Below are 26,519 nucleotides of genomic sequence, written 5' to 3'. Positions count from 1 at the left end.
AGCATAACAATGATTGTAAGGATGGCTCAGGACCGGGCAGTGTTTCGTGCTGTTGTGCATAGGGTCGCTATGAGTCGGAACCGACTCGACGGCACCTAACAACAACAGCAACAACTGGGCTGATCTCTAAAGTGAAAAATACCCGGAATTATTACTTTGCTTGAATTAAACCATGGACGAAGAACAACATGAGCGCTGCACCTTAGAAAAAGTGACGGCAATTGGGAGTCTGAAGAGCTGGACCCATGTCCCAGGGCATTCGTTAGCTGTGTGATCTTGGGCAGGTTACCTTGAGACTCAGTTACTTCTTTAAAAAAAAATGAGAGCAGATAATAAAGTCTGCCTTTTTCTTTCCTTGGAGCTCTGGTGGCATAGTGATTAAGAGCTTGGCTGCTAACAAGAAATCTATCAGCCACTCCTTGTTCTGTCCTGTGGGGTTGCTATGAGTTGGAATCAACTCAGTGGCAATGGGTTTGGTTTTAGCTTCTTTTATGAAGTGGTTGTAAGAATCTATTGGGGATGTTTGTTATGAAAGAGTTTTGAAAAACAGATCATACATCATTATATGTAAGGCATGATGTTTCCATGGTTAGTTGACAGGGAGAAGCCAAGCTAAGGTTATGTTTACTTGGAGACAGTTTATGTGCAAAATTGTCATATGATTTAGTAAAAATCAGCCAAGTTTTTCAGACAGAAACACCCAATGACATTAAATATTATTTGAAGTATTGCCTTGATGTCTGTTTCATTCTACCTGTAGTGTTAACATCGTGCTGGACATTCAGCGGATGAAAATTCAGAACACAGACCCATTTCTGATAAAATTATTAATTGCATCCATTACAAATTATTGGATTAAAAAATTTTGGATTCTTTTTTATGATTGTGTCGTAGGATGCATGACTCAGCTGTATAAGAATGCCTTCTTCCGAGGTGGGGATGTGGTCTCCTTGTATAGCCCAGATGCCCAGCACTGTCAGATGACATGCACCTTCCACCCCAGGTGTTTATTTTTCAGTTTTCTTCCTGCAAGTTCAACTAATGATATACACAAAAGGTAAGTTGGTATTTCATCGTTATTATTTTTTTCTTTGTGCTTTAGGGGAAGGTTTACAGGGCAAATTAGTTTCTCACTAAACAGCTAACACACATATTGTTTTGTGACATTGGTTGCCAACCCCAAGACATGTCAACACTCTCCCCTTCTAGAACCTTGGGTTCCCCATTACCAGCTTTCCTGTCCCCTCCTGCCTTCTGGTCCTTGTCCCTGGGCTGGTGCCCCCAGTGAGTCTTGTTTTATGGGCCTAATATTTGGCTGAACGGTGAAGCTCAGGAGTGACTTCAGCACTGAGCTATAAGGGTGTCTGGGGGCCATACTCTCAGGTTTCTTCCAGTCTCTGTCAGACCAGTAAGTCTGGTCTTTTTTTGTGAGTTAGAATTTTGTCCTACGTTTTTCTCCATCTCTGTTTGGGACCTTCTATTGTGATCCCTGGTATTTCATTATTGAGGAAGCCAATCGCTTTTCAAAATGGAACCATTCTTGTGCAAAAAGATTTAGCTTATCATGGGGTTACATTTCTCAGACGGGATTCTAGGAACAGTGTGGTCAGAATCAACTGAAGTGGCTTTTGCATATGCAAATTCATAGGCCCCACCTACCGAACCAAGGTCTCTGATGCCTGGAAATCTGCATCTTCAACAATGGCTGCATTCACTTAAAAGTAGTGGAAGGTAATTATTTTCTATCCAAGGACACAAGGATCTCAGGAAAGGGCCTGATAACAGGCATACGTTTCATGTGAACGAGGAAAAATACTACCGTCTCACCCACTATGAATATTTGTATATAACACAGTCCTAAGAAAATAGAACTTAAGACAGCATTTTGTTGAGAATGTAGGTGGGTGAGGTCTAGAACTTGTGACATTGGGAGACAGCAGCAGTGAATGGAGGCCTACTTGGTAGACCTAGGGTGTGTGTGTGTGTGTGCGAATATGTATGCGTTAACTTATAGGTTGGAAAAGTAAGACCACTGGAAAAATAGTTGGTGATTAAAACGTTTATTAGACCATGAGGATGCCTAGATACAGCCATAGTCTCATCTTAATTATCTTTAATTTTGATCAGTATCCAGAATGGACTATTTTTTGTTGTTTCCATTTATAGCTCTTTTGTTTTATCTTCACCCTGTTTGACTTTAAGAACTAGGAATCACGCAATCATTGCCTGACCCTGTGTGTTAAACTTGTACAGAAAACCCAGACATTACCTCAGAGGCACCGTGTTAAATGCTGAGTTTGGTTCTAGAATCCTGGTGAATAATGAATTTAACATTAAAATTGACATTAAATATCAAAAGAAGCATTCCATTAGGTGCAGTCTACGAATAGTTAATAAGCAAAATGAGCACCATAGATAGACTCAAATGTTCTGACTAATTTCATTTCTTAAATAAAAGAAAAAAAAAAAAAAACCATTGCTGTCCAGTCGATTCCGACTCATAGTGACTCTATAGGACAGAGCAGAACTGCCTCATAGGGTTTCCAAGGAGCGGCTGGTGGATTTGAACAGCAGACCCTTTGGTTAGCAGCCAAGGGCTAAAGCATTTAGAAAAATAATCACCAGGTGACAACAAAATTTCCTGGAAGTTCTGGAGCAAAGGAAAAATCATTAATTTTTCAATCTGGTTGATTTTCTGCACTTAAAAATGTGACTATAAAGAAAATCCACGTCCCAGTTTGTTAGGCATTACAGTGACGGTTAGATATTACGCAGTTGCCTCTAAGGATCTACTTTCTATCAAGTATCCAGGAAACTGGGTTTTTCCTTATCATTAGTGCATAGAAAATGCTAGCCATTACCTCGATGCCTGTTTGTTCTTCTACCTTCTGAGTGAAGCCAATTTTAAAAACAGGTTTGGTTGCTTCTTGAAAGAAAGCACGACAGGGATCCTTCCAAGGGCGCCAAAGGCTGGGGCAATTTCCGGACATTCCCTAAAGCACTGTGGACATTACATCAGTGGTAAGTTGCGGAAATTTTTAGCTAAATTTGAATTAATAATGGGTCTACCTTAGAGTAATTTTTGTTCAGAGTCTTGACTGTCACAGACTCTTGGAAGGGTGCCTTCAGAAAAATAACAGATACAGGGCAGTATTCTGGACCTAACAGAGGAAGCCATGTTCATCTTGACCATGCTCTTATCTTCACCAGGCAAGGCATGCTTAATGAGCCTGTATTATTTATACGGCGCCCTGGTGGCACAGTGGTTAAGAGCTCAGCTCCTAGCCAAAAGGTCAGGAGTTCGAATCCACCAGCTTCTCCTTGGAAACCCCATGGGGCAGTTCTACTCTGTCCTATGGGGTCACTATGAGTTGGAATTGACTTGACTACAGTTGGTTTGGTTTTGGTTAATAATCAAGACTCTCTCACAATCAGGTCCCAAATCAGGTGAGTTTATAGCTTTCAGCTACCCATGAATAAAAGTTGCAATTAGTAAATATCTCATGCCAATTATTAACCTATTTCATTTCCCACGTTCAGCAAAGTTGGAAAAGTATTTCATTTCCATAGTCTTCAAATTTCCATGTACATGAACCACTGCGAATAATCCACCCCTGCCCTCCTCCTCAGTATTTTGCTTTCCTGTTGGTTTTTTCTGTCTTTCTCACCTTAAGGATTTAAGATTGAGCATTATGAGTTCTTCAGTCCTGTCTCTCAGAAGTGGGAAATTGCACACAGTATCCTTTGTTCTGTTTATCTAGTTTCCTTAAACAAAAGTCTAACAAATTTGAGTCTTCAGTAAAATTAAAAAAATATATATATGTAACTCACTCACTTGGTTTGCTGTTAAAAGGATTATCTACATCGTTTTGTGTATAAGGTACATTTCAATAAAAAGAGTGCTTAAATCGAATTTAACAAACTTTTAAAGCAGGAATAGAAATGGCTTTATCACACGTAGACCAGAACTCTCCACCTTTTGTGACAATGATTTGACACGTGGATGTCAACGAGAGGGCTTACCATTGCAAGGATGCAATCAGATGGGAGTAGCTGAAAATGTTGAGAAATAAGACAAAGAAATTCCTCCACTCGGTTAAAGGGTCAACGCTAGCGTTCTAGAGGTGGTGGGGCAGGGAAGGGGGAGTCAGAATACGTTTATTTCAAGCGAGGTTTTATAATTAAAGGAAGCAATAAAAATTTTAGGGCACCCAAATAAAAGGAAAGTTGCCAAATAGGAACCTCCTTTCAAACCATCTTACCCAAACGTGTGAAGAGTTGACAGCCTACCTGTAGAAAAGAAGCTGACTAAATTGGCCCTGTGCATTTATTCCTGCAGCTTGCCACCCAGATACTTATAAAGGAATTGATATGAGAGGAACCAATTTCAATGTGTCTAAAGTTAGAAGTGTTGAAGAGTGCCAAAAAAGGTGTACCAATAACATTCACTGCCATTTTTTCACGTATGCCACACAAACATTTCCCAGTGCAGAGTTCCGGTGAGTAAAATTCACAGTGTTCTTTCTGGAGGTGCCTTTAGAATGTAATTGTATTCTTCATAACCTCTTTTCCTTTTTTTTCAATTGAAATCGAAAACAGGGTTTTTATACCTAACCACTCTTCTTATTTACTTACTCAGTTTTGATGTCATTTTTCCTGAAGAGACTAAGTCCACTTGGTCCACAGATAGGCTCTGCTTGTGAAATTAGGGGCTTTGAGATACCGGGGTTTTGTAGAATAAGGTCTCCCATTCCCACCTTAACCTTGCCTCTGCAGAGCGGAAGGATGTCTATTTGTTTCGTAATGCAAATCTCGAGCTTACTCATTAGCAGGGTCACTGTTAATTATTGTTTATTTTCCACTGCCCATTCATAATTCTGACGCTAAAATATTTTGTACTGCAGTGCACACCTTGAAGTTTAGGAAGCAAAATAACCCCTTTTCTTCATATTCAGGAACAATTGCTTATTAAAGAGTAGCCCAAGAGGAACACCGACCAGTATAAAGCTGCTGGATAATGTGGTGTCTGGATTCTCACTGAAGCCCTGTGCACGCTCAGAAATAGGTAATTGTAAGGCTACTGCTTCACTATGCAATGGTAATGGGCGGAATGAAGACCCCACACACACGCCTCCCTCCTCACCATCCTCCCCCCTACCCCAAAGATGTCTGTGACCTAATTCCCGGAACCTGTGGATATGTGACCTTACATGACAAAAGGGGTTTTGCAAGTTATGGATTTTGAGAATGGGAGGGTAGGGGGATACCCCTGGTTTATTTGGGCATGTCTGAAGTACTCACAGGGTCCTCATGAGATAAAGAGTCCCAGAGACAGATTTGAACACGTTACACTGCTAGCTTGAAGACGGGGTGAATAGCACGAGCCAAGGAAACTGGTGGCTTCTAGAAGGTGAAAAGCAAGGAAGCGGCCTCCTCTGGAGCCTCTTCTTTATCCCAGCAAACCCCACTGTGGACTTATGACCTGCAGAATTGTAAGATAATAAATTTGTAAGTCACTAAGTTTTCAGAAATTTGTTACAGCAAGAAGAAATTACTACCGTACAGGAAACTACAAGGTTTTTCTTGGTGATGTCTGTATCTAGAAAATGAGTCTATCATAGTGGATCAAAACCCTGTCATTTCAGACATGTATGTAATTTTATTTGAATCCAGAAAGTTGCCATGACATTCTACTTTAATTAGCATATCGAGGTGTTAATGACAAGATGTTGTTGAAACAAAGCCAATTCTATGCATTACCAAGTGCTTACCCTGTGCCAAGCCCTATACTGGCTTTTGGGCTATGGCCATTCTATGGAAGATTGGAAGTGGGCAACTTTCCTCTCATTTGTCTCTTCCTTCAGTATATTCCCTCCGCAGCGTGTGCCATATTTATTGCTTCAAATTCAGTGATTGCTACTAATAGTCCTTTTTATTTTTTTTCCCTGTGAGGCTTCTTGAAGATTTTTATTTAGAAATCTTCCTGTTCTTTACACAGCACTGTTGTTGAAGGCATTTGTTGCACTCTTCCAGGGAGCTGGCATGGTCAGGCCCCTCCCTCGGGCCATTCTACACTGCTATCCATGGTCTGAAAGAGCACCTCATATAGCCAATTTCTGTCCTCTGTCAACAATTATCCTGTCCTGTGCTTGGTTTCTTCATTAAATTGCAATGAGTTCACATATTACTTTAATTAAAAGGCCTTCACAGAGAGAGAAAAATCCTGGACATTTCAGGAAATGTTGTGCCCTGCTAAGGTTATTGTTTTTAGTGGTCACTTTTCAACATTCCTCAGGGAACATCTAGTAGCCAGTGGCATTCTATACCTATAGTAAGCCTCTGGAGCCGCCTGCCCACTTGAAAATCCCAAGTTAGTGATTTGTAGCCATTACTAGAAGTTTGTTCTGTTTCTTCAAGGACGTAATTTGATAGACAAGAAACATGAGGCTCATAGAGTTGAAATGTTGTGCTCAAGGACATACGGGCCAGGACTTCAACCTGGGTCTTTAGGTCACAAATTTCATACCCTTTCCCCCTTTTTAATGTAAAGTCTTCTAGTCTTAACCCATATATCAAACTAATTATATTTACAACTTCCTTCTCTTCTTGCCCAAATTTCTGTATGGATTTAAAAGTGCTCAGAAGAATCGCACTTCTCCAGTTAAGTTAAATAAATAAACTATTTGCAACTCAATAGTGGTAACTTTTATCATGTTGTTGTTGTTGTTAGGTGCCATGAAGTCCGTTCCCACTCAGAGCAACCCTATGTACAACAGAATGAAGCACTGCCTGGTCCTGAACCATCCTCACAATTGTTGCTATGCTTGAGCCCATTGTTGCAGCCACTGAGTCAATCCATCTAATTGAGGGTCTTCTTTTTCCCTGACCCTCTACTGTATCAAGCATGAAGTCCTTTTCCAGGGACTGGTTCCTTGGAATAACATGTCCAAAGTATGCGAAACAAAGACTCACCATCCTCTCTTCTAATGTGCATTCTGGCTGTACTTCTAAGACATGTGTCCATTCTTTTGGAAGTCCATGGTATATTCAATATTCTTCGCCAACACCATAATTCAAAGGCATCGGTTGTTTTTCTGTCTTCCTTATTCATTGTCCAGCTTTCACATGCATATGAGGCAATTGAAAACACAATGTCTTAGGTCAGGTGCACCTTAGTCCTTAAAGTGACATCTTTGCTTTTTAACACTTTAAAGAGTTCTTTTGCACCAGATTTGCCCAGTGCAATGCCTCCTTTGATTTCTTGACTGCTGCTTCCATGGGTATTGATTGTGGATACAAGTAAAATGAAATCCTTGACAAGTCCAATCTTTTCTCTGTTTATCATGATGTTGCTTATTGGTCCAGTTGTGAGGATTTTTGTTTTCTTTGTGTTGAGGTGTAATCCATACTGAAGGCTGTGTTTTTTTGTCTTAGTCAGTAACTGTTTCAAGTCCTCTTCGCTTTCAGCAAGCAAGTTTGCGTGATCTGCATATCACAGGTTCTTACTGAGTCTTCTACCGGTCCTGATGCTCCTTTCTTCTTCATATAGTCCAGCTACTTGGATTATTTGCTCAGCATACAGATTGAATAAGTATGGTGAAAGGATAACCCTGATACACACCTTTTCTGATTTTGAACTACACAGTATCCCCTTGTTCTGTTGGAAAGACCGTCTCTTGGTCTAAGTACAGCTTCCTCATGAGCACAATTAAGTGTTCTGAAATTCCTGTTCTTCACAATTTTATCCATAATTTTTTTATGATCCACACAGTCAAAGGCCTTTGCATAGTCCATAAGCACAAGTAGACACCTTTCTGGTTCTCTGCTTTCAGCCAGGATCCATCTGACATCAGCAATGATATCCCTCATTCCATATCCTCTTCTGAATACTGCTTGAATTTCTGGCAGCTCCTGGTGATGTACTGATACAACTGCTTTTGAATAACCTTCAGCAAAATTTTACTTGCATGTGATATTAATGATATTGTTTGATAATTTCTGCATTCTGTTGAATCGCCTTTCTTTGGAATGGGTACAAACGTGGATCTCTTTCAGTTGGTTAGCCAGGTAGCTGTCTTCCAAATTTCTTGGCATAGATGAGTGAGCACTTCCAGCCCTTCTTCTGTTTGTTGAAACATCTCAATTGGTATTCCTTCAGTTCCTGGAGACTTGTTTTTAGCCAATGCTTTCAGTGCAGCTTAGACTTCCTTCAGTACCATTGGCTCTTGATCATATGCTACCTCCTGAAATGGTTGGATGTCGGCCAATTCTTTCGGTACAGTGACTGTTTTTATTCCTTTCATCTGCTTTTGATGCTTCCTGCATCATTTAGTATTTTCCCTGTAGAATCCTTCAATATTGTGCTCAAGGGTTGAATTTTTTCTTCAGTTCTTTAAGCTTGAGAAATGCCGTGCATGTTCTTCCCACTCTTATCATAATACCCATCAATTCCTCTATTAAGATGGTAAACATACTTCTCAAACTAATAATAATAAAACACAAACTGGAAAACTATTTCTTCTTTTTGTCACCTCTCGATCGGAAAGGTAGTCTGGCAATTGGAGACGGATGATAGAATTGCAATTTCTGAGAAGAACCAGTTAGTATGTTTGAAATAGAGAATGTACTATAAAACAATAGGTTGCATAGCCAAAGTATCTATAAGTAGATGAGACTGATAGGAGGGAGGGCTAACATTAGATAGAAAAAGAAAATAAAAAATATATGAGGACATTGAGCTGAAATTATTTCATATATGTAGAGTGGGTAAGTGTAAGGCTTTTAAATTCATAAATACAGAATGGCAAATACAGGACTTAGTAGTGGTTCATAAGAAAGCCTGAAGGATACCTTTGACGGCCAACTGCCAGTAATCTATATTGTAAATGCTAAAAATCTAATGTCAATTTTCATCTACATTAATGGTATATCCATGTTTTACAAATTAGTGTCTGTGTTCCTTCATTTAACTCTGTAGGACTCCTTTCAGCGTCTTTTGTAGGGCAGGTCTGGTACTGATGAATTCTCTCCATTTTTGTTTATTTGGCAATGTCTCAATTTCTCCTTTGTTTTTTGAAGGATACTTTTGCTGGATATAGAATTCTTGACCAACCATCTTTTTTCTTTCATTGCTTTGAATATGTCATCTACTGCTTTGGCCTTCATGGTTTCTGATGAAAATTCAGCTGTTATTCTTATTGGGAACCTTTTGTGTGTGATGATTCATTTGTCTCTTGCTACTTTCAACATTCTCTCTTTGCCTCTGACTTACAGTAATTTGAGTCTGTTGTTTGTTGAAGTTGGGACATGTTTGTTCTTTTTTAACATTCTCTTTCCCTTTCTCTTCCCCTTCCTTCAGGGACTTCCTTTATGTGTATGTTGGTATACTTAATGAAGTCTCACAGGTCTGTAAAACCCTGTTCATTTTTCTTCATTATTTTTCTCTCTGATCTTAAGACTAGGTAATCTCAACTGAGCTTTCTTCTTTGTTTTTCCTTCTTCCAGCTCAAATTTGCTGTTGAGCCACCGTACTGAAATTTTTAAGTTATTGTGCATTTCAACTCCAGAATTCTATTTTGTTCTTTTTTTTTTTTTTTTTACTAATTTAGATCTTTTTAAAATTTTTAATCTTTTATTAATTTATATATAATTGTATTAATTGATATAACTTTTTATTAATTTGATTTATTGACTGATATTATCTATTTGGTGAAATATTGTGCCCAGAGTTTTCTTAGTTCTCTATGCATGGTTTCCTTTGTTTTTTTTTTTAAAGCCCTTTACTGTTGAGTTGATTCTGACTCTTAGCAACCCTTATGACAGAGTGGAACTGCCCCATAGGGTTTCCTAGGCTGTAACCTTTACAGAAGCAGACTGCCACATCTTTCTGCCATGGAGTGACTGACGGGTTCCAACTGCCAACCTGTCATTTAGCTGTCAAGTGCATTAACCACTGCACCACCAGGGCTTCTCTAGTTCTTCAAACATCTTTAAGATGGCTGATTTAAAATCTTGTCTAGCAAGTCCAACATCTGTGCTTCCTTAGAAACAGTTTATATTGATTGCTTTTTTTTTTCTTTGCAAGGGTCATACATACTTGTTTCTTTTCATGTCTTATAGCCTTTTTGTTAAAAAATTAGAACTCTTAAATAGTATAATACGGCAACTTTGGAATCAGATTCCGTCCTTCCCCCAGAGTTTTTGTTGTTGATGTTGCTGTTTGTTTAGTGGCTTCTTTGAATGAATTCTCTTAAGCGTATCTTCCTTGTTGTATGTGCCACGAAGTCTCTGCTCTGCAAGCTTAGTGATCTGCTTGTTACTGGACAGAGATTTCCTTAGACGCTTTGTACCAGTAAATCTCCTGGCCTCTGCCAAGTGTTGAGGTGTGCCTTTAATACCTAGGCAGGCAGTTACAACTCTGCATTAGCGCTCATGTCCTACCTTCACAGAGCTCAAAATCAGCCAGACATGCATGTTTAAGGCCTTCTCAGGTCTTTCCTGGGCATGCACACAACCTGGGTATGCATGTTGTTCCCTGGAATATCTCAGAGCTTTTCAAACCCCCTTATGGATATCTCATTCCCATAATTTTCCTTTTAAGTGTTCTCATCAGTTTGTTGTCTGGCCCCAGCTGTTATTGTTGCCTCAGTCAGTTGCAGTGTTAAATGGTTACCACTGATTTTTTCCCCTAAACATTCCTAAGGAAAAAGCTGTTAGCACTGAACAAATGTTGAGTAAAAAAAGAAAAAAAAAAAAAAATTCCTAAGGAAAAAGCTGTTAGCACTGAACAAATGTTGAGTAAGTTTAAGTAAAAACAAGACTTGCAAGTGGGATTTTCTAGAAAATAGCCAGATGGGACAAATTATGACAGTTATCTTGGAATGGGATTTTGGAATAGATCCAACCCCATTCTCTTCCTCCAGTGGTTGCTGGTTTTCACCATGATTTTGGGACTGTTGATTTTCAAGGATACCACTGAGTTGGGAAGAGAAGGATGGCAATAGAGCAAGTTTAAACACCACAAACCTTGCTTTTCTTCTTGAGACTCAGCCATTTTTCTTAAATAAATGTCCCCACACCCCCGATTGTTGCAAGCCTTTGGTAAAATGCCAGAATTTTGAAAAAGTTGACTTTAGTACTTTTTTTGCCAGTGTTCTCATTGCTTTTATGAAGGAGACAATTATTAGAAGTGCTGGGGGGTGGGGGAAGCTAGCTTTAAACTAGACGGTGTATTTAGAACAAAGATTTACCTGTCCTCTTGTCCTTTGCACTGGTCAGACCTTTTGTGCGTACCAAACCGAACCCACTGCTGTTGAGTCGATTCCAATTTAGAGCAATCCTGTAGAACAGAGTAGAACTGCTCCACAAGGTTTCTGAGGCTATAAATCTTTATGGAAGCAGACTGCCACATGTTTCTCCCGTGGAGCAGCTGGTGGGTTCTAACAGCCAACCTAGCAATGAAAACACTATAGGCCATTTCGCAGGATGGCAATCAACATGGTAGCATATGTAGAAGTCATGAAAAATTAAAAAAAAAAAAAAAAAAAACAGTTAAAGGAAGAAGTTAAAGATACTTAACCTGTAAAAGAGTCTGGATAGTTATCTTAATTTTTCTTTTTTGGAAAGGCTGACACAATAAAAAGATTAGACTAACCTGTGTGGTTCCATAGTGTATATCTAGGTAGATGCTGCCATGAAGAAAATAAGAAAAAATAAAAAACCCCTATCACTTATAACACTTAGAGGACCCAGAAGAGAATTGGACCACATTATTTTGACGAAGGTTCAAGTGAAAGCGTTCTCATGAGTGTCCTTGAGAGGGTGCAGTTGTCAGTTGGCATACATGACCCCAGCTTCGAGATTCTGTGATTTAAAAAGAAATTTAATTAGTTGATAACCAATTTTCTAGAGGTCAATATGAAGGCATTATGAGGGTGCACTCTCTTGACCCATCTGGGTCTGTCCTTCCCATAGTTTATGCTACCATTATTTTTAAGCTTCCATAATTTTAATAGCATTTATGTTTTATTGAATTGAGTAAATTGACTAAATACTATGAACACAAATAAAAATGGAGTTAAGAAATAAGATTACATAAGTGTAATAAAAGTGGATTTCTCCCGTTCTAGTCTTGGCACGCACATGGTATTTTTGTTAGCTATCTGATATTTTTGTTAGTCTCTGTTTATTAATTCTCTTTCACTATATTCAGGAAAGTGTAGCTCAAAATCTCATGTTCTTAAGGCCTAGGACTCAAGGCAGGGTAATATAAAGACAATATGAACACATGCTCATATGAGGGAACCTAAATATTTTCAGCAAGTTTTGGGATATTTTAGCTGACATTTTTTTATTTAGGATGTTTAGTGCTATGAATAATAAACACAATGATGTCCTCAGTTATGATGACAAAGGGCAAACAAATTATGCGGTATGCCACTGACTGAGCAACGTCTTCCCTCTGTGCATTCACAGGCTGCCACATGGACATTTTCCAGCATCGTGCGTTTTCAGATGAGGATGTTGCCAGTGTTGTCGCTCCAGACGCTTTCGTGTGTCGAACCATTTGCACCTATCATCCCAACTGCCTCTTCTTTACGTTCTATACAAACACATCGAATGTAGAATCACAGAGGTGTGTATGAACAGGTACCATCTATACAAACACATCGAACGTAGAATCACAGAACGTGTACCATCTGCTGCTGTTATTCCATCACTTTGATTTCACAGTTTGAGTTTGTAAAAGTTTGTCCATTTCCCTCTAAAAACTTGAATCCGCAGTTCAGGTAGGTACTTTTCTGCTAGGTGCAGATTATTTAACAGAAGACTTTTTTTTTAACCTACTTTCTGTACTTAAAACAAACATTCCATTGGATTAATGAAACAACAGCCATCAGAAAAAAAAAAAAAAAAAGGAATTGATGTCTTTCTTACTGATCTTAAAGGGTTGCGCTAACTTGAAGTAAAACCTCTCATTGGCCATATATCCATTAAGCTGGCTGGCTCTAACTCCTCTCCCATAAGAAACTAACCCTCAAACCAAACTGGTTGCTGTCAAGTCATTTCCAACTCATAGCAACCCTATAGGACAGAATAGAACTGCCCCATAGGGTTTCTAAGGAGCTGCTGGTGGATTTGAACCGCCAACCTTTTGGTCAGCAGCCTGAGCTGTTAGCCACTGGGCCACCAGAAACTAGAGCCCTGTTTATCCTGATCAAGGTCCTGGTTGACCTCCTTACCCTTAGGGCACCCACTTACTTTCTTTACACAGAGCATGGTCCTAAGGGAGGGCATATCCTTACTTAATGGCATCAGCCACACAAATCCCCAGAATTTGGTTTTTGCATTTTTCTTTTATTTTTTCAATTAGAAGGTAGAATGTTACTGTTCTTCTCTTTTCAGGCTACCTGTGCCTATTACTTTTCTCCAGAGGGAGATTTTGGCTCGATTTACATTTAATCTCCATAGTTGATTAGTGTCTTGTAGTCTGAGTTACTGTAATGAGAGTTTCTCAGAAGAATAAAATTTGTAGAGGTGCTTTTGTGTTTGGCTAATGCTTTCTCTCTCTCTCTCTCCCATTTTAATAGAAATGTTTGTTTCCTTAAGACTTCCAAAAGTGGAACACCAAGTTCCTCTACTCCACAGGAAAATGCCTTATCTGGGTATAGCCTTTTAACCTGCAAGAGGACTTTGCCTGGTAATGTGATTCAGTAATAATATCACATAAAATGTGATCAATTTTATGATCTAACAAGTAATAGCTATGACATAATCCTCATGCCAGAGACTTGTATAAATGTGGTTTATTACTTTCCTCGTTGTATAACTTTCTGTATTTATAACTGGCACAGAACTCTGTCATTCCAAAATTTACTCTGGAGTTGATTTTGGAGGGGAATTGTTGAATGTGACCTTCGTTAAAGGAGTGGACATTTGTCAGGAGGCTTGTACAAAGATGACGCGATGCCAGTTTTTTACTTATTCTTCACTACCAGGAGACTGTCAGGGAGAGAAGTAAGTGAAAAGTTATGTTTTGAAGACAATCGTCAGGACAATTTCATGTACTTTTCGCCTCTATAAAGATTTAATCTTTGCACTGCTTATCTTATCTAGGTGTAAGTGTTCTTTAAAATTATCTTTGGATGGTTCCCCAACCACAATTACATTTGGGACACAAGGCAGCTCTGGCTATTCTTTGAGACTGTGTAAAACTGGGGAGGACTCTGGTGAGTAAACGTCACTTCTTCACAGACCTGTAATGTGTTGTTTGTTGGTAGCTTGTTTAGTCTTATGTAACAGAATTCTCTATCTTGTTTTCCTTGATGGAAGAGGACTCTGATTCATGTCTAATTCTAACCACGAGCTTCAACACTGTCTTTCTAGTCTGCACAACAAAATCAAAAACGCGCATTGTTGGGGGAACCAACTCCTCTTGGGGAGAGTGGCCCTGGCAGGTCAGCCTGCAGATGACAATGACATCCCAAAGCCATATGTGTGGAGGGTCAATCATTGGCCACCAGTGGGTCCTAACTGCCGCCCATTGCTTTGATGGGTAAGTTTTGGGTGAGTCTTATCCAGAGTCTTATCTTGACTTTTTATTTGAAGTATCTGTAATTAATTTCTTGATCATCATGTGAGTTTATTAATAGAGAGTTACTCTTTTTATTTTAAAACAGGGTGGTCTTCAACATATTTAACACCAATAGGGTGTGAGCATTGGCCAATCTGATCCATTACAACAGACTGTGGTGGGTGTGCAGGGCTGGGGCTACCTGCTACGTATTACTCCCACTTTAAAGAATAATTCGAAAATGCCCTGACGGATGCCTGCTCTACTACCACTACCCAAAAGCATTCCTTAAAGACACCAAAGACTTCTTTTTCATTCAGGCCCAGAGAAATTTCACTTACTGCTCTTTGATTTGCAAATGTACTATGTAATACTAATAACAACAATAATGAAGCAAAATGAGGTGTTTTCTTAGCCTTTATCTTTCAATGTATATAATCTGACATTTCTGTTTTATTGGGAAAATAGTACATCACATGGCACGGTTTAAAATTTTTAAAACAGGCTTTGTATATAGACAAAACGGAGCTTGAACCACAGCTCCTCACTTGCTAGAGGTATGGCCTTGGGCAACGTATAAAATCTCTCTTGACTTAATTTTCCTATCTGTAAACTATGAATGATAACAGCTCTTAATTCATAGGGTTATTGGAAGATTAAATGACATAACGGTCAGTACTATACCTGGAACATAAACATTACTCAAAAATATAAGCTCTTATTACTCCGTTCACTAAGCAATGTAAAAATAGGAAAAGTATATGAATTAGCACACTCGTAGGCCCAAAATAAGACGCTTGGTTTCTCTCAAAAACAAAGGAACACAAATATTTTTGTTTTAGCAAAATCCACTCTTTCCCCTGCCCTAACAGGGCAGAGCCCAGATTGCTGTGTCCCAGGATTTAGGAGACCAAACCTGCTGCCACCGCACAGTCTCCAATTCAGGGCGACCCCACACGTGTCAGAGCAGAACTGTGCCCTGTAGGGTTTTCGGTGGCTGGTTTCTCTAAAGTGCACATCAGGCCTCTCTTTTGAGACACTTCAGAGTGTATTTGAACCTCCAACCTCTCAGTTAGTAGTTGAGCTCTTAATCGTTTGCACCATCCAGGATTTCGGATACTACCACCAAAATATAACACAGTAAGTGGCAAAGCTGGACACTTCAAGGCCCCTTCACAATTGCCGCATAGCATTGTGGGCCCTGCAGTTGGCATCCAGGGTTGCCTCTTGCCTCACAGTTACTCCTCTGCAATTTTCTATTGACATCACAGGGAATTGCCTGTCATATGGCTGAAAGCAGGCTTTTGCCCTTTGCTGGTTAGCTACTCCTCACAGTAATGGCTCCGTTTTCCTGAGTGAATTTAATTGCAAAACAGTAAGTAAATGCCGAAGTTGGTGGTATAGAAAGGTTTCGATGTCTCACAGGGGAGCTTCCCGCCATTAAGAGCTATTGTCTATGTGATTATAAGATTAGATAGATAGCTGGCATTGAGTCGACTCCAACTCATGGTGACCCTGCATACAACAAAACAAAACATTGCCTGGTCCTGTGTCATTCTCACAAACACCAGCATATTCCAGCCCATTGTTGTGGCTATTGTAACAATCCATCTCACTGAGGGTCTTCTTCGCCCTCTCTAGCCCTCCACTTCACCCAACATGATGTCCTTCTCCAGTGACTGATCCTTCCTGGTGGCATGTCTAACGCAAACGAGTTAGACAATGTCTGTTGTGATCCATGAGATTTTTATCCACTAAACTTTTCATTGAAGCCTGAAAGTGTTGTGACTTTATAGGAGATGATATTCATGAAAATATTCTGATCTTTTTGAAAGGAAGTCACTTGACACCTAACAGTTCCATTAGTTATTCTAGAGTTCTGTGCGGTCATGCCTCACACCACTCATTGAACGATGAGAAAAATTTCCAGATCTTTACACAAAAGAAGACTTTGCTTTAGATCAGTCCTTTGGGTTTGCTTTGTGTGTATTCATATTTTAAAGTGTTAATTTAAATGTATATGGATACATTTTAAATAATGCTGAAACCCCCCTAACTGGAGCATGACAATTCCATGATACACATCTAGACTCTCCCCCAACCTCAGAATGGGATAGCAACATTTTTATGTGTTTCTTTGCAGTAAACACAAAATAATTACGTGCTTGTACGTTTTCAGTGTTTTAAACCAAATTCTAGAGATCCAATCCTGCTGCAGGTGGTCAGATGACAATTGTCAGGAGGAGAAATTATGTAGGAAAAATACATTACGTGTGGCATTTCCTTCCCAGCTCTTTTTTGGAAGAGAAAGTAAAGGAAAAAAAGCAGCACTATCAAAGGTCAACTTTCTGGTTTGAAATAGATATTTGCTTTTTCCCTCTTAGGCTTTCCTGGCCGGATGTTTGGCACATTTATGGTGGCATTTTAAATCTTTCAGAAATAACAAAAAAAACACCTTTCTCAAAAGTAAAAGAGATTATTATTCACCAACAGTATAGAATGTCAGAAGCTGGTCATGATATTGCCTTAGTAAAACTTGAGGCGCCTTTGAATTACACTGGTAGGTAGAATATTTACAGCTGAAACGTAATGGTTTAATTAGCACCTCAGTCTGAATGAGGGCAGGATCTGGGGGGTTTATCTTTATTTTCTGATTGGTGGTGTTGGGAGATAGGTGAGGGCTAGCGGGGAAGATAGCCTGATATTTGGCAAAAAATACCTTCTAAACCCTTTCATTACTATTGGGGTAGCTGTAAACCAGCCACTTTTTATGCCGCTGGACCTCCTAGGTAGCAGTGGCTAGTGGCAATGCATTTAGCATCAAGGTGGGTCCCTTTTGAAATGGGTGAAGCTCAGCAGACTGGAGTTAGAGCCTCATTGCTGTGTAGGCTGAGCATTCTATTAGGTGAGGCTTCCTGGCTCAGTTAGTTTTGTGAACTTTTGCCTTTTTTCCCTTTATTCCTGTAAAATAAGGCTTGTAAGCATGATTATGGCTTTCTTTTATGATAGTTAGGGAACCTGGATGGGTTTGTTTTAGTTTTTCTGTGTCATGTTTGGAAAACCAGAGTTTCCTCATGTAACCTAACAGAAAGGCACCGCAATAAAATTCTCGATTTAGTTCTTATTGGTATATCGTCATACCACACATCAGCGACGCCACAGTGCTGCTTGTCTTATTGGTGGCTTGTATTACCAGATCATATATCTCAAAATCCATAACTCATATTAAAAATCCCAAATTGGTCTTTGAATCCACATACCATAATTAGTGAAAACACCTAACATCAAAATTTTTAAAAAATAATAAAAATTTAGTAATGAAAGTGTTAATTAAGGCGCGAGGAATTTTCATTACTTCTTCCAGGCTCATACACAGTATGTACAACTGCCTGTATACGGTTACGGAAACCCTGGTGGTGTAGTGGTTAAGTGCTATGGTTGTTAACCGAAAGGTCAGCAGTTTGAATCCGCCAGGCGCTCCTTGGAAACTCTACGGGGCAGTTCCACCCTGTCCTGTAGGGTCCCTATGAGTTGGAATCGACTCGACGGCAGTGGCTTTGGTTTTGGTTTGGGTTATATATGGTTACAGTAGAGGCATGGGAACTGTCTTTGCCCTCTGGAGGGCATTAGACTTCCTTTGACAAAGGGCAGAATTACCATTGTTTTAGGTTTAGGAACATTAGACATAGAGGAGGGCAATTGGGACTAGATAACTTTTTTTTTTTTTTTTTCACTTTTCTGTTAAGTAGAAGAGTTTGGTGCAGAAAGAAGCCCTGGGAAGCTAATAGCATCATGGTTGGAGAAGCACACAGCTCCAGAGATGCTGAATTTCCCTTGTGTCCATTAATTATTATGTAACCTTGGGCAAGTTGCTTTTGTTCCCTGTGCCTCTAATTTTCTCATCTGTGAAATGGGGATGATAATTACCCCCATTGGTTTGTTCCTATGGCCAAGTCAGCTAATAAACTAAAGCACTTAAAATAGCGCCTGGACCAGTATAGACTGCCGTTATTATTAAGGACATCATAGCCTAAATAAGACTTAAGAAACAAAAACTAGAAATGAGTTTGGCAGTAAATTTGGGTTCTGAGATTTTTATTTAAGCCAGAAGAATTTAACTCCAAAAATGTCAAGTGCAAATGAGCTCTTCTGGTAAAAAAAAGTTTTCTGAAATCATTGAGCTTAGAAATTGAGCAGAAAAGGGTTATTCTTGGTGTTACTATAAAGAAGAACACAGGATAAAGAAATAATGTATTTGTAAACTCAATATCCATAACTTTATCTAATTAAACTCTAACTTAAAATTACCTCTCAGCTACCCAGAAACCAATATGCCTACCTTCCAAAGATGATGTGAATACAGTTTATACCAACTGTTGGATCAGTGGTTGGGGCTTCACCAAGGAGAAAGGTACCGTGTGGCATTTTGAATGTTGGTCCTTGAACGTGTGCAATGGATCCATTTAGTCAGCCTCTGTCTAAAATTATATCCAAACTCTTGATCTGTCCAATATTTAGAAATATTTGTCCCCAAATATTTACTCAGTGATACTTGAGAAGATGTATTTTTGCCTGGTCCTGGAAAATTTTCTAAGATAATCTTTAAAGCACCTGAATTCATTTGCTTGGGGTCACGTAAGAATTGAGCCCATATACAGCTATGAGTCGGAATTGACTCAACAGCACCCGGCTTAGTTTTTTTGGTTTAGGGCCTATATAGCACACTCGAGCCAATCCTGCTCTCAGTATTGGTACTGTTCTCATTCCCCAGTACTGTACTGTTCTCATTTGATATTAATGACCAGGAGTATAGGCAGCTACGCTGTCTTTCTTTATGACAGATTCTCAGTCATTTTTTTTTTCATGCAGCCTTTTGGCAATATGAGGAAGCCTATAACCACTTCTCAAATAATTATTTAAATCCATAAAATAAAATAAATAGGATTACAAAGGAAATCAGTTATATTAAATGTAGTTATAAAGACACTTAAAATATGTGACATTGTAGTATGTGTGCTTCTTTATTAACATATTAAAGAGCAAGATCTGGCAGCTGTTCTAGTAACTACCATGATTTTGAAATAGTGGTGAGCATCAGTGATACCACGACCACGTACGATATGAAAATATCTGTGATGCTTATTGATGACAAAGTCATAGGTACTGCGAATATGGCTGTGGTTTGTTGCCTACATCCATAACTAAAGGAAGTGTTAAGATTTTAGCCGGGTGTCGGTGAAAATAATGAAATTTTTTTTGCTATCTAAGTTAATGAACTCTGTGAATTCTTTCTATGGACTCTAGGTTAAGAACCTCTGCTAATGGGTATTTGGATATTTAAATTATCCTTGAGCTTTTATGGAAACAGTCCATTCTTTCTTTCCAAAATTATGCTACTGATAGACACAACAGAGAACAATATTTGTAATTCTTTACACAAGGAGATAGCTTGCTAAGCTCTCTCCGTCTTCCCTGATTCAATCTCTGTTCAACTAATGCCAATTTTTTGAGTAGTCTTTGGTGACAGGAAGAAATTAAGAGTAATTTTACAAAACAGAGAAGGCTCCCAACATATAACCAGCTAGTAGCTAGACACTGATGGTAATTAAATTCTTTGTAAATAAGATGTCCTTCATGGAAAACACTCCCTTGTGTTGCTTAAAGGGCAAAACACTCCTCTTTGACAGAGATTTTGAGGGTTTTCAGAAATAATATATTTTTTTAATTATTATTTTAAATATATGAAACAAAAAACTGAAAGGTAAGAACTTTCAGGCTTCATAATTGTAGGCAATAAATATGAAAGGGAATTTCTGAGGAACTTAATGCGGAGACCAGAGGACAGCAGAGAATATAAGAGCAAAACCTGCTCTTATATGGGGTGCTGGGCTGGCCGAGCCCTGCAGCAGAGGCCAATACATGGCGCTTTCTCTTAGTCTCTTTCTCTCTCTTCGTATATGTACTCTACCCTCTCAATGTTTACTGTCTCTTTTTACCCAAAGATAGGACCTTAGTGAAAAGCTCACAATTACTTGCTTTAAGACTTGTTGTTTATTTCATAGGTGAAATCCAAAATACTCTGCAAAAGGCAAATATTCCTTTGATAACGAATAAAGAATGCCAGACAAGATATAAAAATCATAAAATATCCAGTGAAATGATCTGTGCTGGCTATGAGGAAGGGGGAACAGATGCTTGTAAGGTAATCATTCAGTTATGAAGGAACACATAGGCTGCATGAGAATATTCACCTCAAAGCATGTTTTCTAATACTGCATTTCATTATAGTTGTAAAAAAAATTTGGAGCCAAAATGATGTGACAATTTCATAAATAACCTTTAACAAATTGCATATGTATATGCCATCATCCCTGTGAGGGTGTGCTTATGTAAGGGAAGACAGTTTTACACACTACACTGGAAACCCTGGTGGCGTAGTGGTTAACTGCAACGGCTGCTAACCGAAAGGCTGACAGTTCAAATACACCAGGCGCTCCTTGGAAACTCTATGGGGCAGTTCTTCTCTGTCCTAAAGGGTCGCTATGAGTCGGAAGGCGGGTTTACGGGTATAACTGTAATATAAGAACATTGGATTTACCTGAAATTGGGATGAGGCTGTCAAAATTTCTTTACTGAATTTACCTCAGAATAGAAGAGGAGTAAACATAAAATGAAATCGTGCACCATTGAACTAAATTGTTTTCACAACATCCAATATCTAATAAGGCTCATTAGATACCTGAAGAACTTTAAGAAGTGGTGTGTCTGTGTGTATGTGGGGTGGGGGTGGGGATAGCATTTTAAAGGCCATCGCTTATTTCAATCACGTCCTAACTTTCATCGTTTTATTTTTCCGCCCACCGTGATACAGGGAGACTCAGGTGGTCCCCTAGTCTGTAAACACGAAGGAATCTGGCATCTGGTGGGCATTACCAGCTGGGGTGAAGGCTGTGCCCGTAGGGAACAGCCAGGTGTCTACACCAAAGTGGCTGAGTACGTGGACTGGATTTCAGAGAAAACACAAGGTGGCAGTGAACACTCTCCGATGAGGTCGCCAGCGTGAAGAGGCTGTGCGATGGCTGTGAAAAGCCCAGTTTGCAGCACTAGTTTTACAAACTTGAGTTCAACTCAAATACCGAGCCTTGGTGTCCTCACATGCAAAACATGGAGAGTGCTGTCTACCTCACATCCTTGTCATAAAGCTAAAATGAGACTATGCGTCCACCGCTGCCGAGGTCAGTCTGTGCCGGGCATGCTTTTAGCCTCCAAAAACTGGGAGCTAATGATGGGAAATAACAACTGAAGGTCTCGCCACAATCATTTGCTATGAAATAAAATGGCAACATAACCTGATTAGAAGAGTGTTTGCCTTCTGATTGTGAAGCAGAGCTGAGAATGAGCAACTCCAAAGCCCAGCATGATGCCTGGAAACATTCTAATCTTGCTGCTGCCTCTGGAACTGAGCACATTTCAAAGATCATAATTGCTTGTCACTGCCTCACTTCCCTGCTGCTGCCTGCGGCACTTGGGGTGACAGGCCTGTGTAACATGCACTTTTGCAAGGAAGATAAGGGGTTACCTGATCCTGGAAAAAAGTGTACCTTTTCATCACAGCCTCTGCCTGTTATCACAGCACTACACAACGCTCCAGGTGGGGTGTGGAGGGGAGGCCCGTGGATTGCGATTGTCTGGTTGTAGCTGCCTGCAACAGGTTCATTTCACAGTAACGCTGGGGGCTCACTGGGTATTGGGTTCTGCAATAATAATTAAAGAAGCATTGTCAGGCATAGAGTATGTCAAAAAGCTGTCCTGTAAATTCACAGTAGTAGGAGGTAGCTGTGGAATGGATGAGATAAATCCTTATGCTACACAAATGCCACACTTGCCAATGGTTACCACAAACAACACAAGGCAGCTTGGTTCAGTACACGAAGCTGACTAACATGTACGCAGATTTGGTCATCTATAAAATATTCCTTAAGTTAAATGCAAAAATAGAATTTTCTAAAAGAGACTGAGTTTTTTCTTCCATGCTCAGACACACTGAAAGGTAAAAAGGGCTAAAGAGTAAAGGAGCTGAAGGAAAACCATGGGGCTGGAGTAATTCAGCAGGACATTGTAGAATTAAGAGTTTATAAGTAAACAGCTTTTGTAAAACCTGGGTGTAATTGATAAAAACAAAACAAAAGAAAACTTTCAGCTTTTACTTTTACTTTCAATAAAGATATTGAAGATATTGATCTTTGTTCTGTGTGGATGTTCTTTTAAATTAAAAGGAAAAAAAGTAGCTTGTAATGAAACTTTATCTCAGTTTACAGTTTCTATAATTCTAATGGGTGATTGAACAGAACTGTGCATTGCTTAAAAGGTAAACACTAGGGCTTTTGTTTGTCAGGGAATGACCATTGCCGTTGAGTCGATTCCAACCCATAGCGACCATATAGGACAGAGTAGAACTGCCCCATACAGTTTCCAAGGAGCGCCTGGTGGATTCGAACCGCTGGGGAATGACCTAGTTTGGGTAAAACAAGGAGGAGAGTTTTGAGATGTGGAACTTCCCCAAGGTATAAGTTATTACTCTAGTTGTTACTAGCGGTCTACCGTATTTTTACGAAAATAACGTGTGCATTACATATTTTTTGCAAGCGGCGCAACCCCCCCCCAAACTTGATTTTCATAAGGGCAGCATACCATTTTTTTTCTTTTTTTTTTACATGTTGCCAACTTCAATTTCAATCAATTTTTTTTTCTGTCCAATGGATTTAATGTTACCAGGATAAAACTGATCTTGTGGAAACTTGATTTAAGGTAGGCATTTTCCTAAACTAAGTGAAAACAGTGGTGAACTGAATGGGTTCATGACGGAAATGGGATAACATGTTGAAACCAAAGAGTATGAATGCACAAAGACCTAGAAATTAGTAAATAAGAGATGATCCTAAGACTAAAACTGCAAGAACATGATGTTGTTTACACCTGATTGCTTTCATAAATCCTAAACTGAAACACAATTTTTGATAAACAATGTCTAGCAAACAAAGGTCACGAGGAGAAATTGTGTTTTCATCTTAAAACAGGCCATTTTAGTTTATTCACTCATTATCACATCATCCACCATTCATCTGTCAGTTTGTTGTGCTGTGGTGGCTTGGATGTTGCTGTGATCCTGGAAGCTATGCCACCGATATTTCAAATACCAGCAGGGTCACCCATGGTGGACAGGTTTCAGCGGAGCTTCCAGACTAAAACAGACTAGGAAGAAAGACCTTTAGATCTACTTTTGAAAAAAAAAATCACCCAGTGAAAACCTTACGTATAAGTAGCAGAACATGGTCTGATATAGTGCAGGAAGATGAGCCCCTGAGGTTGGAAAGGACTCCAAATACGACTGGGGAAGAGCTGCCTTTTCAAACTAGAACCTACCTTAATGATGTGGATGAAGTAAAGCTTTTGGGACCTTCATTTTCTGATGTGACAGGATTCAAAATAAGAAGCAGCTGCAAACATCCATTAATAATCATAACATGGAATGCACAAAGTATGAATCTAGAAAAATTGGGAGTCATCAAAAATGAAATGGAACACGTAAAGATCAATACCCTTAACACAGATATCCTTGACACAGTGGTTGCACCAATGCGCTCAAACATAAGAACAATTGTGAGGATGATGATTTCCATCATCCGACACCCAGAACCCTTCAAAGTCTGATCCATCATCGTTATCTTCATTGAAATATCTCAGATACTCTTCTGTGACTTCTGAACTAATGTCATCATCATTACTACCTTCGGCATCTTCATCTTCATCATCTGTACTCTGCCGGTACACAATCTCAGACTTTCTGAAGCTGTCTCAGATGGTTTCTGGGGTTATTTCCCCCCAAGAAGAAGCCACCCACTTGCAGACTTCTGCAAAGGTCACCCGCTTCAGTCATCCTAATGGTGTGATCTCATGAACCCTAGACCACATCCATTCATCTTACACTCTTCTCACCAAAGTCTTGAATGGATGATTGACCTCTATACCTAGTGGCTGCAGCTTACAGGTAAAGCACCAGGTATGAGTGCTATATGGGCATCGGTTGAGTTCATATAATTTTGAACATTTTTTTCTTTGTGAGCAGCCATGTCTTCTTCAAAAAGAATCACGCCTTCCTGGCCCTATAACATTTATCTACCCATACTTTGATGACATCACAGTCCATCTATCCCTTCTTATTAAAAAGAACGACGATGCTGGTAGGTAGTTTTTTGCGGGACATGGTAACTGTCTTGAAAATTGTCATCGGCTTTAATTCTATCCCGCTCACAGTGCAACCAAGGGCTACAGTGAGATAAAGTCTCTCATGCCCAGTGGTTGTAATGGCTACAGTTTTCATATCTGAAGAGCTACAGTCCTGGTGGACAGAATGTCAAAAGATAGCCAAGCCTCATCCATATTACTTATGTCCTTTGCAGAGATACGGAGTTCAAAGATTTCTTAGGTGACGAATTCATCTTTTGCTCCCAGTTATCCAGGAGTTCTTATCCTCATGGAAAGGCCATTCCTTTTCATCAATTTAGAAATCCAGGTGAAACCCACCTTGAAATCTGGGATTCCTTTTTCATTTGTCAGAAGCTTTGCATTGATCTGAATTGCTACAGTAGAGACAGCTCAGCTTTGTTCCATTAGAGAAATAATTCACTCTTTCAAGTTGTTTTTTTTACCTCAGTCCGGGCCATTTAGCTTTGGGCCCATGACATGTGCATTTTTATGGGTTCATTTTCTCCAGCCCCTTTTTCTCCTCTCTCCATTTCTGAATGGATGACTTTCTAGCCTTGAACTCTCTCACTGCCGATCTGTTGCTTGTTTCTTCCACCCTCTCAATGACTTCCAGTTAGAAGTTGGCAGTGTAGGACTTTCATTTAATTTCTGCCATGATTCTAAAGGGTTCTAAAATTTAGATTTATAAGCTGAAGAAATGTTCACAATATAATTGATAACTGGCAGGTTCTAGTAAAGAGATCACAATAGTCAAATGTGAGGTGCACATGAAGCAAGGGTCTTTTTATATGCTCACAGACATATGACTAGGATGACTTAGAATCATTGATCAAAGATATTGGTGATATTAAGACAAAATTAGATTATGAAATAAGCAGACCTAATATCAACTGCTCATATGCAAATTGAAGTTGAAGATGAAGAAAATTAAAGCAAGTCCACAAAAGTCAAAACATGACCTTGAATATATCCCACTTGAATTTAGAGACCATCTAAAGAATACATTTGATGCACTGAGTACTAATGATTGTGTAATGACATCAAGGACATAATATGAAGAAAGCAAAAGGTCATTAAAAAGGAAGGAAAAAAAAAGGATGTCAGAATAGCCTCTGCAACTTGCTCTAGAACATAGAGTAGCTAAAGAGAATGGAAGAAATGATGAAGAAAACCAAAAGAGAAGAACACGCTCAGCATTACTCAAGCTGAAAACGCTGAAGAAAAAATTCAAGCCTAGAGTTGCAATACTGAGGAATTCTACAGGGAAAACATTGAATGACTCAGAATGCAACAAAAGAATCCATGTCCACAGTACATGAGACAAAGTCTCACATCCTTGCTTCTAAGGAGCATTCTGGCTGTACTCCCAAGACAGATTTGTTCATTCTTCTGGAAGTCCATAGTATGTATAGTCAATGTTTTTTGCCAACAACGTAATTCAAAGGCGTCAAATTTTCTTTGGTCTTTCTTATTCATTGTCCAGCTTTCACACGCATGTGAGGTGATTGAAAATACCATGGCTTGGGTCAGGGATACCTTGGTACTTAAAATGACATCCTTGCTTTTTTTTTTTTTTTTAAACACTTTAAAGAAGTCTTTTGTAGCAGATTTGCCCAACGCAAAAAGTAGTCTGATTTCTTGGTGGCTGCTTTCGTGAGCATTGATTGTGGATCCAAGTAAA

At 39.3% G+C, this 26,519-nt stretch overlaps 1 protein-coding gene across 1 annotated transcript; it reads left to right on the top strand.

Moving 5' to 3' along the window:
- Positions 1–930: 930 nt before the first annotated feature.
- LOC100660779 (plasma kallikrein) lies at positions 931–21,472 on the top strand. Its single transcript, XM_023551192.1, has 12 exons — positions 931–1,057; positions 2,915–3,021; positions 4,340–4,499; positions 4,956–5,065; positions 12,475–12,634; positions 13,590–13,699; positions 13,854–14,016; positions 14,116–14,228; positions 14,386–14,554; positions 16,957–17,132; positions 18,888–18,983; positions 21,444–21,472. Exons 1-12 carry the CDS (start codon positions 981–983, stop codon positions 21,470–21,472), a joined length of 1,470 nt encoding a protein of 489 aa, XP_023406960.1. The 5' UTR covers positions 931–980.
- The last annotated feature ends 5,047 nt before the right edge of the window (positions 21,473–26,519 follow it).

The sequence above is a fragment of the Loxodonta africana genome, chromosome 19 (assembly GCF_030014295.1).
Source record: "Loxodonta africana isolate mLoxAfr1 chromosome 19, mLoxAfr1.hap2, whole genome shotgun sequence".
Classification (NCBI taxonomy): domain Eukaryota; kingdom Metazoa; phylum Chordata; class Mammalia; order Proboscidea; family Elephantidae; genus Loxodonta; species Loxodonta africana.
The sequence above is the reverse complement of the archived record's forward strand: the minus strand, read 5'-3'. Positions and strand labels throughout refer to the sequence as shown.